At 34.3% G+C, this 18559-nt stretch overlaps 1 protein-coding gene across 1 annotated transcript in view; it reads right to left on the reverse strand.

Annotated features, from left to right (window-relative positions):
• The window catches only part of LOC149164029 (DNA-directed RNA polymerase D subunit 2b-like), a 310324-nt gene that overhangs the window by 240239 nt on the left and 51526 nt on the right, over positions 1-18559 (reverse strand). The window contains exon 2 of the mRNA XM_089431932.1: positions 15275-15370. Coding sequence (XP_089288058.1) covers positions 15275-15367 — 93 coding nt within the window. The 5' untranslated portion in view covers positions 15368-15370. The remainder of the gene's footprint in view (positions 1-15274; positions 15371-18559) is intronic.

Raw genomic sequence — 18559 nt, forward strand, 5'->3', positions numbered from 1 at the left:
AGACTCCTGGCATTTTCTTCCCCAATGCCTTATGAGGAGTCTTGTTCTAGATATATATTGTCGTGTTACATGCCTTTGCCCATGGAAATCTGGGTAAATCCTAGTCATATAACATAATCTTTGTAGCTCCAACAATGGTTCTGTTTTTCCGCTCCGCTACACCATTCTATTGTGGATTATATGGAGCTCTCTATTCTCTCTTGATGTTTTCCTTTGCATAGAAATCTGTGAAGTCTTTATCAATATATTTTCCACCATTATCTGAGCGAAGCACCTTGATCTTCTTCCCTGTCGTATTCTCCACGAGAGCTTTACACTCTCTAAAACGATCGAAAAGCTCATCTTTGGTCTTCAAGAGGTAGATCCAGGTTTTCCTAGAATGGTCATCAAGGAAGGTGACAAAATATTCGACACCGTTGAGAGCTCTAGTGGACATCGGGTCGCATATATCTGAATGTACGAGTCCTAACAGGCCATCAGCTCTGCTGTCACTTCTTAGAAACGCTCCCTTAGCATTCTTCCCAAGTACACATCCTCTGCACACATCATTGTGTTCCGTACCAAGTTCTAGAACCCCTGTTAATGTTTCTCTGAGAATCCTTAGTGCTCCATGGTGTAGATGTCCCATTCTCGTATGCCATAACTCATTCAACTCCTTCCCATTGCTACTATCACCGCCTATTAGTGCCATTGGAGAGTCTATCTGTAACCGATACAATTTGTTACTTCTAACTCCAATTTGTCTTACCTTTTTCCAGCTTGGGTGTTTGACATACACTTTCTTCCCTACGAAGTGAATATCATACCCCTTATCCTGTAACTGGGATACTGAAATCAGGTTCATACCCAATCCTGGCACATGCAATACATCTGTAGCGCTGGTGCTTGCTCTTGACTCCCTCTAAAAATCTATGGTACCTCTCCCTACTGGAGTACATTTCGTCATGTTTCCCATAGTAATCTGGAAGTCCATCTGCTCCTCCTTGTAGCTAGAAAAATATTCTCTAACCCCTGTCATGTGAGTTGATGCTCCATTGTCTATATACCAGACATCCTATGAAGTTGATCTTGATAAGCAAGCAAATTCGTCCTCCAACCTGGAAGACAAATCTGGAGTCCCCTGAATGTTACTTTTTTCCATGGTTATGCTGAAGAATTTCTAGTGTGTTATTCCTCTTTTATCTGACACTAGTTTTGCACTAGCAATTTGCTACAAAACCTTCTGCATCTTGCTAAGGATCTGCACAACGAAATAACTGAGTTGCTCCCTTTGCCCCTAGAATCACTCGAACTGGAATAATTGAATTTTTCTACCCCTTTCTCAGAAAAAACGAACTTCCTCAAGCAACTCGGCCTCTTGGCAAAAAGGCTGCACTGCCCTTAGGGATTTTGGCCTGCTGCCCTTACTGAGCAGTGAAATTCCTTTCCTTCGATTCCGAGCTCTCTAACTGATCAACTATGCTCTGATACCATGTGAAAATATTAACTCTTGCAGTAACTGGAAATTATTCTTCTAACTATAAATTTAATTATGCAGTTTATATGTCACGACAAACAACGAATAAAATTACAGCTGCAATTTTCACCATAAAAACACTGCGAAAAATAAAATACGGATCCAAACGGCTTAATTTTCAGAGAAGGAAGAGTCCTACTATATGCACGATTGAAAATGGCACATCTAAAAAGCAACCTATAGATTTGCCTGAAAGCAGTCAAATGCTCAGCATGCACTACATTGAACGTATCTAATGCCATGGGGCATCATTTGTATTGTATTCCTAACCCTACCCCTTTTATTTCAGTATTTTCTTTTTGTAGGTAGATTTATGTTTTTCATGTTGTTAGACTAGTTAATAAATGAAGAGTTTATATCTTTCATGTGCTTAAAATTATATGATGATTTTTGGATGGACACTACTTATGTTATATTGTGTGTTGCGTGGATGCAGATTCTGGATTCTCACATTGCTCCGATGCAACAACGTGTCCCCAAATAGAGCCAGTAGTAGTACACCCCCTTTTTTCGCAAAAGGGATAGCGCCTAATCAATGTATCAGTGTCGTTCAGCTATCATCACCAACGTGATCATCATGTTATAATGTAAACCCATTCTGCATGTATATGATGTAAATAATCTTAGCAGATCTGTGTCATGTATGTAACGACCCAGGTAAAACTACTTTTCTGGTGACTATCTACATTCTGGGAGGTTTTTTGTCTTACCGATCCATTCTTGGATGGTCAGTAGAGTTTTCCTTCAGTCTCACCCCAAAGCCGAAATGAATTTTGTCACTAGGATCTTTAGGCGAGCCCTAGTGTTCTAGATTAAGTCTATGTAAAAGTGATTTGAGAATAATCCTAACTATTTGGTTAGGTTATTTTATTACAAATTGCTTCGTCTGCTGGATTATATTTGTGTCGCAGAAATGGGTAATCTGTGAGGGTCTATTATAAATGGGTTTTCCCCCTTATGATGTCAGAAAATATGAAAATTATGATGTAAAGTGTCTTGAAGGTTGGAAAAATAATTTATCCCCTCATAGGTTAATTAATTAAATTTTCTTGCCAAAAATTAAATTAAAATCCTAAGCCAAAAATTTAATTATTTCTAGGTCCTAGGTAAATTTAAACTCTTCAAAGGCAAAATTCGTCGGTCCTTAAAAATTAAATTTTAAGAGGCCCAAGCACCAAGGTAAATTAATTATTTTGATAAATTTTAAACTTTTGATCCCTGGGTTAAGTCAAAGTCAAAATTTTCGTGAAATTAACTCAAAAAATTAATTTTTGAGTTAATTAAAATGCATTTTCGAATTTCCCCAAATATTTTAAATATTTGAATGGATGAGATTAAAAGAAAGTTTAATCTTCATCAACGGTTGAGATTGCTTTGACGAGGATCACTCGAACTAGCTGTTAGAGGATTTATCTTTAAATAGGAGGTCGTTTGTTAGTTGATCTATCTGATCTCTGAGTCGTGTGCTAAGCAAAAAGCTCTTGTGTAATCTTTTTCTGGATAATAAAAAAAGACTTTGGGGTTAAATGTCGTTGGTGTTACTCTTCATGGGAATACTGTAAAATGTGTTGTTTTCGTGTATAATTTTTTTTAAAGTCATTGATGATAGCTTCTAAAGAGTTATTTGAGTACAGGTATTGTGCTTAGTCGTTGGGGTTTAAATGATAATTTAAATTTTGAATGTAGTAACAAGTATCTCTATTTATCTTAATTTTATTATTATTTTCTTGCTCTATTTTAATGGTTGGATTAATTTTTCCAAAAAAATCTCGATTTTTAGATCCTCGGGCGTTAGGGGAAGTTTTCAGTTGAACTAGCCAACTCTCGATCTATGTTTTCTAAAGAGCCCAGCTAAATTAGCTCTAGGCTTATCATAAGATTTTATGTGTGATATACAAAGGCTTTTGAGTTAAGCACCTCCTTTAAAATTAAAAAAATAAATAAAAAAATTGTGTGGGAAATTGATAGATCTAGCTGTTGAGAGCCTTAGATTATCAAGTCCGAGAGCGGAGATGGACTCATACTCCTCAAATCTAATAGGTCTACCATTATTGTGCATATATCTGTAAAAAAAAAAATGGTTTCCAGAGTTGGGTTTCTAGGGTTTTATTTATTTATTTTGTATATCTGGGTTCTAGGTGTTTTTGTTTTCAGACACAGGTTGCAAATCTGAAAGAAAAATTTAATTTGAAGCTAGATCTAGGCCTTAGAGGGTAAAATCTGGCCTCAAAACCAAATTTTGAGGGGGACATTATTTTTTGCAGTCCAAGGGTTTGAAATTTGAAATTTTCTTTTAAATTTGGAAAAAAAATTACGAGGGTTTCACTGCCAAATCTGAAATGTATTGATGTAATATTCTCTTTTCTGGGTTTATTTTGGGTTTTTTTAAAAGCTACCATTTTTCTTTCTGTCTATTGCCTGGGGTTTTCTTGCTTTGTTGCAAAAAATTTCGAAATTTATTAGGGAAAACCCCTTATCCCTCTATACTCACCCTCTTTTACCTTTGTCTGCCTGCATTTTTTACCTCTTTCAAACCCTCATCCTTTCCTTCGCTCACTGCCCCCTCAAAACTGCGGCATATCCTCTGCAATCCGTCATTGCCCAGGTCCCCTCATTCGGCATGCAGTTCCTCTCGAAACCCCTTGCCTCTTCGAAACCCCTTGCGCCTCCTCCAAACCTCTGTCACTCCCTGTGCGTCCCTTCCTTCCTCTCGTGTGAGCTCATCCCTCATCCCACATTGCTCTGCCTACAACCTCTAAACCTTGCCCTCACTGCTCTGTCCATCCCACCACAGCTCCAAACCTGTAACTTGCATCCTCTCCTCACTGCTCTATCCCTGATCCTCGCTCCTCGACCTACGTCAAAATCCTCTGCTGTCATCGAGCCTTTCAAGACCTGCAGACACAACATAAAAGCACATTCGACTTTTCTTTTCATTTTTTGTATGTTATGAGTTACGTTAGGTTTAGGTTTTGTAATTTTTTTTTAATTTTTAAATAGTGCAGACACACAAAATAAAAGCACATTCGACTTTTCTTTTCATTTTTTGTATGGTTATGAGTTACGTTAGGTTTAGGTTATGAACATAAAAGCACATTCGACTTTTCTTTTCATTTTTTGTATGGTTATGAGTTACGTTAGGTTTAGGTTTTGTAATTTTCATAAAAGCACATTCGACTTTTCTTTTCATTTTTTGTATGGTTATGAGTTAGGTTTAGGTTTTGTAATTTTCATAAAAGCACATTCGGCTTTTCTTTTCATTTTTTGTATGGTTTTCAGTTATGTTAGGTTTAGGTTTTGTATGGTTTTCAGTTATGTTAGGTTTAGGTTTTGTAATTTTTCATTTTAGTTTAAAGTTTCTTTTCATTTTTTGTATGGTTATGAGTTAGGTTTAGGTTTCGTAATTTTCATAAAAGCACATTCGGCTTTTCTTTTCATTTTTTGTATGGTTTTCAGTTATGTTAGGTTTAGGTTTTGTAATTTTTCATTTTAGTTTAAAGTTTGATTTTTTATTTTGGTTATTGTTTTTTAGATTTATTTATTTATTTATTTTGATTTGTTTTAAGGTTTAGGTTTTATAATTTTTATTTTTATTTTTAAATAGAACTTCAAATTTCATTTTAGTTTAAAGTTTGATTTTTTTTTTGGTTTTTTTTTAGATTTATTTATTTATTTATTTTGATTTGGTTTTTTTTTAGATTTATTTATTTATTTATTTTGATTTGGTGTAGGTTTTGTAATTTTCATAAAAGCACATTCGACTTTTCTTTTCATTTTTTGTATGGTTATGAGTTAGGTTTAGGTTTTGTAATTTTCATAAAAGAACATTCGACTTCTTTTCATTTTTTGTATGGTTTCATTTCTTTTCATTTTTTGTATGGTTTCATTTTTTGTATGGTTTTGAGTTAGGTTTAGGTTTTGTAATTTTCATAAAAGCACGTACTTCTTTTCATTTTTTGTATGGTTTCATTTCTTTTCATTTTTTGTATGGTTTTGAGTTACGTTAGGTTTAGGTTTTGTAATTTTTTTTTTTTTTTAAATAGGACTTTGATCAAATTTCATTTTAGTTTAAAGTTTGATTTTTTAAGTTTGATTTTTTATTTTGGTTATTGTTTTTTTAGATTTATTTATTTATCTTTTCATTTTTTGTATGGTTTTGAGTTACGTTAGGTTTAGGTTTTGTAATTTTTTTTATTTTTTAAATAGGACTTTGATCAAATTTCATTTTAGTTTAAAGTTTGATTTTTTATTTTGGTTATTGTTTTTTTAGATTTATTTATTTATTTATTTTGATTTGATTTTAAGGTTTAGGTTTTGTAATTTTTTTTTTTAAATAGAACTTGATCAAATTTCATTTTAGTTTAAAGTTTGATTTTTTATTTTGGTTATTGTTTTTTTAAATTTATTTATTTATTTATTTTGATTTAAAGTTTGATTTTTTATTTTGGTTATTGTTTTTTTAAATTTATTTATTTATTTATTTTGATTTAAAGTTTTGATTTTTTATTTTGGTTATTGTTTTTTTTAATTTATTTATTTATTTATTTATTTATTTTGATTTGATTTTACGTTTATTTTACATTTTTATTTGTGTTTTACTTTTTCATTTTTTATTTTAATTTATGGTTTTGATTTTTTTATTTAAAACAAAACAAAAAAAAAAATCTAAAAATTTAAAATGAAATAAATTAAAGGTGTATTTGCGCTTTCACATTAATAATTTTTAATGTACCCTTTGATTTGTTTTACTTCCTCATTTTTCACATTAAAGCAATTGCTTAAGGAATAATTAAAGCACTAATTTAAAGTTCCTTGGTGTTGTTGGTGTTATGTGCAAAATCTAATTAAAGCACTAATTTAAAGTTCCTTGGTGTTGTTGGTGTTATGTGCAAAATCTTATTGAAAATGAAATAAATTAAAGGTGTATTTGCGCTTTCACATTAATAATTTTTAATGTACCCTTTGATTTGTTTTACTTCCTCATTTTTCACATTAAAGCAATTGCTTAAGGAATAATAATTGCTTAAGGAATAATTAAAGCACTAATTTAAAGTTCCTTGGTGTTGAATGAAATAAATTAAAGGTGTATTTGCGCTTTCACATTAATAATTTTTAATGTACCCTTTGATTTGTTTTACTTCCTCATTTTTCACATTAAAGCAATTGCTTAAGGAATAATTAAAGCACTAATTTAAAGTTCCTTGGTGTTGAATGAAATAAATTAAAGGTGTATTTGCGCTTTCAATTAATAATTTTTAATGTACCCTTTGATTTGTTTTACTTCCTCATTTTTCACATTAAAGCAATTGCTTAAGGAATAATTAAAGTTTTAAAGTTCCTTGGTGTTGTTGGTGTTATGTGCAAAATCTAATTAAAGCACTAATTTAAAGTTCCTTGGTGTTGTTGGTGTTAAAGTTCCTTGGTGTTGGTGGTATTTGCGCTTTCACATTAATAATTTTTAATGTACCATTTGATTTGTTTTACTTCCTCATTTTTCACATTAAAGCAATTGCTTAAGGAATAATTAAAGCACTAATTTAAAGTTCCTTGGTGTTGTTGGTGTTATGTGCAAAATCTATTTATTTAAAGTTCCTTGGTGTTATGTGCAAAATCTTTTTGTGGTTATTGTTTTTTTAAATTTATTTATTTATTTATTTTGATTTGATTTTACGTTTATTTTACATTTTTATTTGTGTTTTACTTTTTCATTTTTTATTTTAATTTATGGTTTTGATTTTTTTTTTTTCATTTCAAAAACAAAAAAAATAATCTAAAAATCTAAAAATTGAAAATGAAATAAATTAAAGGTGTATTCCTCTATTGGAAAGGAACCAATATACTTTTAACGTCGATTCGCAATCGAACAAAACAAAGATTAAAAATTGGATTGAAAATTTCTTCGATGTTAAAGTAATAGCTATGAACAGCGATCCTTCCCTGAAAAAGGAGGAAAGAGAGTGTCAATGATAGGACATCCAACACGTTCACAATATATTTTTTATTCATTCTCGTCTTGAACCTTCTGCAATGCAACAAAATGAAAAGGAGTATTTCTATTCTCTCTCATCCATCTCTATGTATACTACATCGTGGTCCGATACGAATGAGTCTACGGGCAAGAACGAGTCGATTTTTTCATAACTCATAGAGCTAAATGAAATGACTCCAAAGTTCTTCTCCTTCTATAGGAAGAAGTTATATATTGAACCATTGTGATCCAAAAGTGAAACCCTTTTTTTCCCTTTTGTTTTCTCTTTTCACATCTTAATTTCGATACCCTTTTTTTCCCTTCTGTTTTCTCTTTTCACATCTTAATTTCGATCCGTTTCTCACCGGTGTAATCACCATTGATTCTCACCGGTGTAATCACCATACGGTACATTCATATGAAAATATTTAGTAATTTTGATTTGATTTTACGTTTATTTTACATTTTTATTTGTGTTTTACTTTTTCATTTTTTATTTTAATTTATGGTTTTGATTTTTTTTTTTTTTTTTTTCATTTCAAAAACAAAAAAAATAATCTAAAAATCTAAAAATTGAAAATGTAATAAATTAAAGGTGTATTTGCGCTTTCACATTAATAATTTTTAATGTACCCTTTGATTTGTTTCACTTCCTCATTTTTCACATTAAAGCAATTGCTTAAGGAATAATTAAAGCACAAATTTAAAGTTCCTTAATAATTTTTAATGTACCCTTTGATTTGTTTCACTTCCTCATTTTTCACATTAAAGCAATTGCTTAAGGAATAATTAAAGCACAAATTTAAAGTTCCTTGGTGTTGTTGGTGTTATGTGCAAAATCTAATTAAAGCACTAATTTAAAGTTCCTTGGTGTTGTTGGTGTTATGTGCAAAATCTTAAATTTTCGTGGTTTCTCTATTGTCAAGGTGAGATAAATCATTAAAAATCATATTGAAGAGAAAGATTATTTTGCTAGATTATCTTGTATTCTAAAGTTTTGGGCATTTTACAATTAATTGTTCCATGATTGTCGCTTTGCGACACTATAAATTACTCATGGTCAAAGGGGTGGATTTGGTAGCAATAATGATGAAATCCACAAAAAAATCATATTGACGGTTGGAGAAACATTATTTTCCAACATTATTTTGCCAGATTATCTTGTATGCTAAAGTTTTGGGCATTTTACTAAAGTTTTGGGCATTTTACAATTAATTGTTCATGATCGTTGCTTTGCCACACTATAAATAGCTCATGGTCAAAGGGGTGGATTTGGTAGCAATAATGAGGAAATCCACAATTGGGGCATACAGATGTAAGGAGGGAGAAATCATGGATGCATGGGGTAAATGTAAGGAGGGAAAAATCATGGATGCATGAGTTACCCCGGCCTTTGTTTTTCCACTCCTCCTCTTACCTTTTGCCTTTTCTTGATTTTTCTTTTTATTACTTCTCGAAACTCTAAGAAATGAGAGTATGAAACTCTAAGAAATGAGAGTATTACAAATGTGAGGAGAAATCATGGATGCATGAGTTACCCCAACCTTTTTTTTCCCACTCCTATTATTACCTTTTGCCTTTTCTTGATTTTTCTATTACCTTTTGCCTTTTCTTGATTTTTCTTTTTATTACATTTCGAAGCTCTAGGAAATGAGAGCATACTGTGAAAGATGTGTAGCAATGATTAGCCCCTTAGTGGTAGGGAAGTTCATCACCCACAAAGATTGGGACATGCAAGGGTTCCTTGAACCATTTTATGATGTCATGGGGCATTTTATGATGTCATGGGGCAACATTGGCCCTGGGAACCAGGTGATGGCCATAATGATAAGGGGTAGAGTTCATGCTTGGCTTTTGCACACGTGCTAATATAAATGTCTCGGCCATCTTTTGCATTTTATAATTTTCTTTTTCTTTTGATTCTTGCTTGTGTCCATGATATACGTTTTACTTTTATTTTAGTTGCATCAACCTCCCAGGGCAACATTTCCAAGCCTAACCCAGATATGCGGAAAAGGGGAGGGGGTGTGCTAAATCCCATTGGAGCCGTAGTCAAGTGGACCCAGCAATGGGAGGTGGACTATAGGACTCGTAATGTTCGGAGAGAGGTGATAAGTATGGAATGGGGAAAACAGGACCACACTATCTCAATCAGGGTTTCCTGAGTAGTGCTTTTTCTAAAGCCATGGCCCATTAGGGGAGGTCCCAAGTAGTGCTTTTTCTAAAGCCATGGGCCATTAAGGGAGGTCCCACTGGACTAAGATTGAAGATTAACACCCCATTTAAGGAGAGGGAACAAAACCAAGGTCAAAACCCTTCCTTCTTCCAAGTCACCCCATAATCCATACCCAATGCCCAAAAGAAAAACAAGCATAAGCACATGATTGCACAATGAATAACATACTCTTTGGATCAGATTTCCCACCTTCTAACATGTGCTCTTAATAACATGTGATCTTGATAAATGAACGAGGAAACATATGGCTGACACAGGTGGCGGAGATAAAATGGCACATCATATTGGCTAGAAGGTGGTTGTCAGGGGATTGTTTGTTCGCTGTCGGCTAGAAGGAGATGATTGGAAGAAAAATTCTCCTAGGGGTACCCACATTTGGTGGGCAACAAGGCCAAAATAGATAAAGACAGAAAAATCATTTTTATGGATAAGAAATGACTTTCATCAAAGGATCCGACTAATGCCTAGTCCTAGGGTTGATGGAGTGTATGGATTCTTAAGATAGGCAAGTTGATGGAGTCTATGGATTCTTAATATACACTAAAACTTGCAAAGCTATAAAGATATTTTGATTCCCTAGAATAAAAAACCTAACTATTACCTTTGTGAGGGATCAAAATTCACTTTGTGAGAAATCAAAATTCACTAGGGAGAGCTAACGTGAGATCACGTTAGGAGATTGGCATTCACATATCATACAATGAGTAATACATGCAACAATATGACCTAGTTTCCAATAATATTGATATTCAACAAAATTATTGAACAATATATTAACCTAGATCATCAATTTATTCCATACATTAGAGATAAAATCAAAAAATTTCAATAAGAAAGTGCTTACAAGACTGTCATGTCTTTCTAGGGTTCAGAAAGAGGGGGGAGATAGTTCCTACATAGATCATCAATTTATTCCATACATTAGAGATAAAATCAAAAATATTCAATAAGAAAGCAATTACAAGACTGTCATGTCTTTCTAAGGTTCAGATCGAGGGGGGAGATAGTTCCTACAACATTGGTTAGGATGCTAGGCCTCACTTTCTCTTTGTTGGGTTAAAGTTATCCAAATATGATTGTTGGACTAACCCTTATCGAGGGTTTCTACTTCGAGAGATCTCTTCTAATCCCATAGTTGATCCATTGGCCAAAATCATTTCAAAAGGAAATCAGTTCTTGTTGAATTTGATGTATTTGATGTAATTCCATAGTTGATCCACAGGCCAAAAGTACTGGATCAGGCCAAAAGTATTTCAAAAGGAAATCACTTCTTGTTGAATTTGGGCATCAATACATCATCTTAGACTAGAGTGGGGGCAACTAGTCTCTTTGATTCCAAACTCACATCCTAGTCCAAAAATATAAGGCTGATTTAGAAGGGGTTGTCATCACAATCTGACACCAAAAGATGTAAGTTGCAAGGCTAAGGTAAACTCACCTCACATCCAGCGATTGTTAATGATTCATCTAGCAAAATAAGGTAAACCCTTTTCGAAATTAAGATGTGAAAAGAGAAAACAAAAGGGAAAAAAAGGGTTTCACTTTTGGATCACAATGGTTCAATATATAACTTCTTGCTACAGAAGGAGAAGAACTTTGGAGTCATTTCATTTAGCTCTATGAGTTATGAAAAAATCGACTCGCTGCCCGTAGACTAATTCATATCGGACCACGATGTAGTATACATAGAGATGGATGAGAGGGAATAGAAATACTCCTTTTCATTTTGTTGCATTGAAGAAGGTTCAAGACGAGAATGAATAAAAAATATTGAATAGAATATATATTGTTCTTTTAAATTTATTTATTTGTTGCATTGAAGAAGGTTTGAAGAAGGTTCAGACGAGAATGAATAAAAAATAATGAATAGAATATATATTGTTCTTTTAAATTTATTTATTTATTTATTTTGATTTGATTTATTTATTTATTTATTTTGATTTGATTTTACGTTTATTTTACATTTTTATTTGTGTTTTACTTTTTCATTTTTTATTTTAATTTATGGTTTTGATTTTTTATTTTTTATTTTCATTTCAAAAACAAAAAAAATAATCTAAAAATCTAAAAATTGAAAATGAAATAAATTAAAGGTGTATTTGTGCTTTCACATTAATAATTTTTAATGTACCCTTTGATTTGTTTCACTTCCTCATTTTTCACATTAAAGCAATTGCTTAAGGAATAATTAAAGCACAAATTTAAAGTTCCTTAATAATTTTTAATGTACCCTTTGATTTGTTTCACTTCCTCATTTTTCACATTAAAGCAATTGCTTAAGGAATAATTAAAGCACAAATTTAAAGTTCCTTGGTGTTGTTGGTGTTATGTGCAAAATCTAATTAAAGCACTAATTTAAAGTTCCTTGGTGTTGTTGGTGTTATGTGCAAAATCTTAAATTTTCGTGGTTTCTCTATTGTCAAGGTGAGATAAATCATTAAAAATCATATTGAAGAGAAAGATTATTTTGCTAGATTATTTCTATTTATCTATTTAAGGTAAACCCTTTTCAAATTTCATTTTTATAAATAGAAATGTAAAAATTCATTAAATATAAAATATAAAAAATATTTCACTAAATTGAGCTTAATTTTGATTTTTCAACAAGTTTTACAACTTGAGTTACACTTGAATATTACTCGTTTGACCCAAGAAAGGTATAACTTGATTGTCCTCTGTAGGAATAGCTGGTCGAAAGAAAATTCAAGTGGCTGTCCAAGGGTTTTATAGGTCTGCAATATCATTTACAACGGTGGATTTGGGTAGAAATGAAACCCTTCTTTAAGAGTTTGAACCTAAAAGGTAAATATTTGAAAACCTTTGTCATAAGTTTCATTTCTGAGCAATAAAGTATCATTAATTCAAGTGAATAATCAAATTAATTCTCCCAGCATAAATAAAAATATGGGTCTTGAACCCTTGGGGATTTGACCCTCTCATTAAAATTGTTCAAATTGTAGTATTCATTCATTATAAATGTTGATCTACTCATATTGTTGCTTATTCATTGTCCTAACACTTCCACCCTTTAATCCCAACTTAATAAATCATTTATACCCTTGTGGATGGTCCCAAAAGGGGGTTTAACTTGCTGGTTTCTACATTTCTCCATAGTTTTGCAAGTCTGGAGATGCATAACAAGTTAACAAGAAGCTAATTATTCATTTTCAGCCCATACCAAGGTCTACAGTAAGGTATGTCATCTCAATGTTGGTAAGGGCTCTCAACACTCAATTATTGTGTTATTTCAAATTTTCAAGGCTTCTTTTTCATAATTAGAGTATTATTTTTGTACTGGTCTACGTTTTCTACAGTTAAATTTTCATCTTCAAATCAACATTCTAAAAGTTAACTCCTGGACTCCATCACCCAGGAGGTAATGTTAGGCACCGGTCTACTAACCTGTGTTGGAGGGTATTTAGTGCAGGGAATCCTCCCTTGACTTTGTACGAGTTGACCTAAAGATCAGGGGCACTTAGCACTTGTCTGTTTGGTACTGTCTTAGCATCTCATGAGGACCTTCATGAGATCTACTAATTTGGGTGGTAACAAGGCCAACTAACCTAAGACTATGGATTTTTTTTCCATTAAGAACCTGCATATATTTATAGTTAGACACCTGGTACTCTCTTCAAACAGAATAAAATCCATAAACTAGAGAACAAACTAATTAAACTAAAACCACTAAGCATATGAGGCGTAATATATTTGCACAATATTATATTGAAAGGAAGTAAACAAAGAATAATTGGTGCCATTTTAAGAATTTCTCATTTATTTCGATAGTGGATAACTCTCGAGCATATTTATTTCAGGCCCAAGGCTGCTAATTATACAATATTATGACAAAATAGAGACTTAACTGACATCCACTGCCAATTGGACTCCAAGCATAAAGCATAGGAGATGGAGGAGGTAATGTTCACCATTCCGAAACCATATGTAGGTAATAAGCCATATTCTTGCAAGAAGAAGAGGCAGGTTATTTAAACTAAAACCCATATGCATATGAGAAAGAAATACGTTTACACAATATTATATTGAAAGGAAGTAGACAAAAATAAAAGTATCTGTTCCAACCACATAGATTTATTGACTGCTGATTAGACAATATCATGACAAGTAGAGAATTTACTGAGATCCATTACCTATATACGCAAAGCATAGGAGATGTGGGTCACGCTCACCATTCCAAACACTAGCTGAAGTCCTCATTATGCAGTGGCCTTTAACGGGACAAAGTACAACTCTCACTACAAACTTGTCAAAATGACCACAATAACGACAAAGGCACCATCACGTTTCACTGAAAGGTTACATTTGCCTATATACTAACACTCAACTCCCATAATAGTTAATTGCAAACGTCATAACTATATTTATTATTAAAATTAGTCATTTGTAGTCCTTTAAAGTTTAAACTAAAACCAAAGAACAGAGATATAGCTTCACGATAGCCTATTCCATTCAAGGATAACCTGAGTTGTAAGAAACACTTTTTGTCCAAGTATTGAACTCAAGAGCCAAAACTCTAATTCACCCCCATGTTGAGATCCTTCTTTCTAAGGGCCAGAGTTCCACACTCAGTGCACCAAAGAGAGATAAGTCCCAAAATACTACATACCGTGGTGGCCATTCTAACATGCAGGCATACAATCATAATCTACTCATGAAACTCTTACGAATCAAATCAAGGCACGAGAAGTCCATATACTCATGAACTCTTCCAAAACAAATCAAAGCATGAGAAGACCAATGAAACCAAACTAAATAACAGAGGATCTCCTTCTATGTCCAACTAAACCAACTTATACCCATGGGAGTCCAAACCATTGAGGTGTCATTTGATATATCTTTAGAGATGTACGAATGCATGAAATGAGGAAGGATTTACGGAAGTGGTCTAATAAAGCTTTGAGTGTGTTTGGCTACAAGAATTTAGGTATTGTGTTCTTAATTAAATTGTATTATCTATACTTTCTTTCTCTTAGGTAGTAGTCTAGCATTAAGTGGGGGCACATGGTCATTCTAACATGCAAGCATACTATCATAATATACTCAAGAAACTCTTACGAATCAAATCAAGGCACGAGAAGTCCAGCTACTCATGAAACTCTTCCAAAACAAATCAAGGCATGAGAAGACCAATGAAACCAAACTAAATAACAGAGGATCTCCTTCTATGTCCAACTAAACCAACTTATGCCCATGGGAGTTGAGGCATCCTTCGAGATGTGTGAATGCATAAAATGAAGAAGGGATTTATGGAAGTAGTCTGATCAAGCTTTGAGCGTGTTTGGCTCGAAGAATTTAGGTATTGTGTTTCTTAATTAAATTGTATTGTCTATGCTTTCCCTTAGGTAGTAGTCTAGCATTACGTAGGGATACATGACACCACAATAACCAAATTTCTAGTCTCAAAGCATGCCCAAACCAATAAACCATATGAATGGTTGTGCTTGCGTAATTGCTGTTTACTATGGCCTTTTAGTCTTTTTGTCCAAACAGAGTAATTCACTAGTAAACCAAGCAAAAAGGAAAATCAAAATCAAACCTGCTGTTGACTTTGTGGTTGTTGTTGCTCTGAGGATGAATCCTGCAACTTTTCCTTACTTCCACGCCAACCCTTCTTCTTTTCTCCTGCCATGTCCTACACACATCAACATACAAAGATTCAAAATTTCATTAACCTCATTGAAGAGAAAATAAAGAAAAGAGGAAAGTCAAACAATGAAACCCTCATTTAAAAATGGGAAACAATTGGTAGAGTAAAATGGAAAATACTTTTATCTGAAACCCCTATTTAAAATTTGGGGACTATGCTATTTTGGCAATCTAGATTTGCAACAAATTATGGAGGATCAATTGGGATCCAACTCAAAAAAAGAGAGAAACAAAACAAAATACTAAAAAAACATAAACAATCCCAAGGATAAAAAAATTGAACCATGTTACCTTTGAATAATTGTTGCCATTTGGTGCAAGAAATTCCCATGAATGATCCTTAAATTCAGCGGTTAAACATTTTCTCATTTTCTCAATAGCCCCCACCAACAATTGTGATACTATTCTAGGTTGTTTCCAAACAGAGGCAAAGAAATTATCCTTAAATTCAGCGGTGAAACATTTTCTCATTTTCTCAATAGCCCCCGCCAACAATTGTGATACTATTCTAGGTTGTTTCCAAACAGAGGCAAAGAATCTCTTTTTTTGAAGTGACCTTTTTGTATCAGCTTTTTTCTTAATCATTAGTTCACTTCCATCAATTATGGTGTCAGTTATCATTATAACATAAATTTAGCATTGAAATTTACTTGCAATTTTTTTAAATTAAATTATTGGGTTAGCCTAAGGGTCATTAAATTTATAAAAAAATAAAATCAAATACGAGGTTAGAGATAAGGATAATGCAGTCATAAAGGCTTGAAGGATAAGGTCAATGGGGTTAGAGGGGTTAAGGAGATAAAGTTAGATGGGTTATAAGGGTTGTTGGTTTTACAAATTAATAGTGATATGGGTTTCTGGTTAGTGGTATACTGGTCAGATATTAGTAAATTAGGGGTTCCGGTAAGTCTTAGGGGTTAATCATGGCTAATGTTTAATAGAAAGTTAGGTGTTAATGCAGTAATAGGGTGTGTTACCCACCACCTATGGGTGACACCCATAGGAGAATTTTTTCTCCTAGATTGTCTTTAGCACAGCAACGAGCAACCCCTTGCAACCACCAGATAGCTTGATGTGCCACCATCTCTGCCACCAGATCTAGCCATTAAGCACCCTCGCCCATCTGTCATGATGATATGTTTAAAGGTGGGCCTTCCAACCCCGAAGGTATGGCTCTCATTATGTAGTTGGGTATTTCTGCTTACTTGTCATGGATACTTCTGTGCATGGATTAGTGGGGGGATTCGGCGGAAAAAATGGGTTTGGTTTGTACTCTTGTCCCTGTGTTCAACTTGGTGGTTAACCTTGTATCCTAGTCGTGTGGGATCTCCTCTATTGGCTACTAGCTTTAGGAATGGCACTACATGGGAAACCCCAATTTTGGTTGTGTGGTCCCACTTCCTGACATCACATACATCACTCCCCTCCGCTCATTATAACCCCTTTTCACATATTTCGTATCCGGGTCCACAATTGTCCATCGGGTCCACAAGGAGTTAGCCTCCCCCTCCCCTTGTCCACATTTTGGGTTGGGCCTGGAGCTATGCCCCAGAAGTTGATGCAACTAAAAAAGAAAGTACAAAGCATAATTTGGCCACTCTCAACAAATAATGTACCATAAAATGCAAAAGATGGTCAAGAAATACAAATTTAGCACATGGGCAAAAGCCAACACGAGCTCTACCCCTATCATCATGGCCATCACCCTGGTTCCTAGGGCCCCTATATTGCCCCCCTTCATCACTAAGGAACCCATGATTGTCCCAACCCCTGGTGGGCAATGAATTGCCCAACCCTAAAGAGGGTATTCACTGTTATATCATTTGCATCATGCTCTTATCCCATGGAGCCCCGAGCAATCATAAAAGGAAAATCAATAAAAGGCATATGAAGAAGGGTGGAAAAACAAAGGCCAAAGTAACTCATGTACCACGATATATCCCTCCTATATCTATACACCCAAGGGTGGGCCTCCCTCATCATAACTACCTCTGTACCATGGCATGCGCCTTGAAGCCTTCCCTTGATGCCCCACTTTGTTCCATCATTAAATCACAAGACACCTACCATATCACAGATGAACCATGGATGATTTCTCCCTCCTACATCTATACACCCAAGGGTGGGCCTCCCTCATCATAACTACCTTTGTACCATGGCATGTGCCTTGAAGCCTTCCCTTGATGCCCCACTTTGTTCCATCATTAAATCACATGACACCTACCATATGACGGATGTACCATGGACCTGTCACTCCCTTAAAGTTTGAAACCACTTAATAGGGTCCTTGATTAACCCCCTTCTTGAAATTGGAGAAACCTTTACACTTTAAAGCCCATTATGGAAGGCCACGCCACTATGAAATTCCCACTTGGTTCCATGACTTGTAAGCTCATTTTCTCAATTTCACTAATGATTTGTTGTAATGGAAAGTGAGGAGACACATTGGTTCTTATGTAGGATTGTAGGTGGATCTTCATCTTGGGGTTTGGTCTCCCTATACGGGGTCCAAGCCCTCTAAAGTGTCATATTGGCATTTATAGGGTGCGCATTGAGAGCCATGGGCCTCCACTATAGTAGAGAGCGGATAGCCATGCCATGGGATCCTTCAACACCATTCATTGCTCACTCTTGTCCCACTTATTTGATGATGATGATGCACCTGGACCACCTTGCCTAACTGGCTACACTCTTGCACCACACACTTGGCAGTTGATTCGGGGCCAAATGGGGTTGTGTCTTACCATGGGAGACAGAGGGAGGCATTTCATCATTGTTCCAGCCCTTGCAGATGGGATACATGCTTGTTTGATTCAGTTGGAGACCCATGAGGATGATTTTATGCCCCCACAGCCACTTAGAGGCACCACAAGTCATTTGCTTGGAGATCAAGGGGTTATCCCCTTCATCACTATTTTTGGAGCCCTTCTATTCATTTTGGCACAAGTTGGACTTCATTTGGCCCTCCAACGACCCTCTTAACTACTTATGTATCATTTCGGCCCTCTTGAGAGGCCGAAAAATTATTGTGGAGCTATTCGGTTGGTTTGTCACCGAAAAGATGTTATTGTGCACATTATTTTTATTGTAGGGGAAAAGATGATATTGTGCACATTATTTTTATTGTAGGGGCATTATTAGCCATAATTAGGCCATTCAAATCCCTTGGAGGATC

Source organism: Pinus tabuliformis, chromosome 5_1, assembly GCF_031772625.1.
Source record: "Pinus tabuliformis cultivar Carrire ecotype Pingquan chromosome 5_1, CPIR1, whole genome shotgun sequence".
Classification (NCBI taxonomy): Eukaryota; Viridiplantae; Streptophyta; class Pinopsida; order Pinales; family Pinaceae; genus Pinus; species Pinus tabuliformis.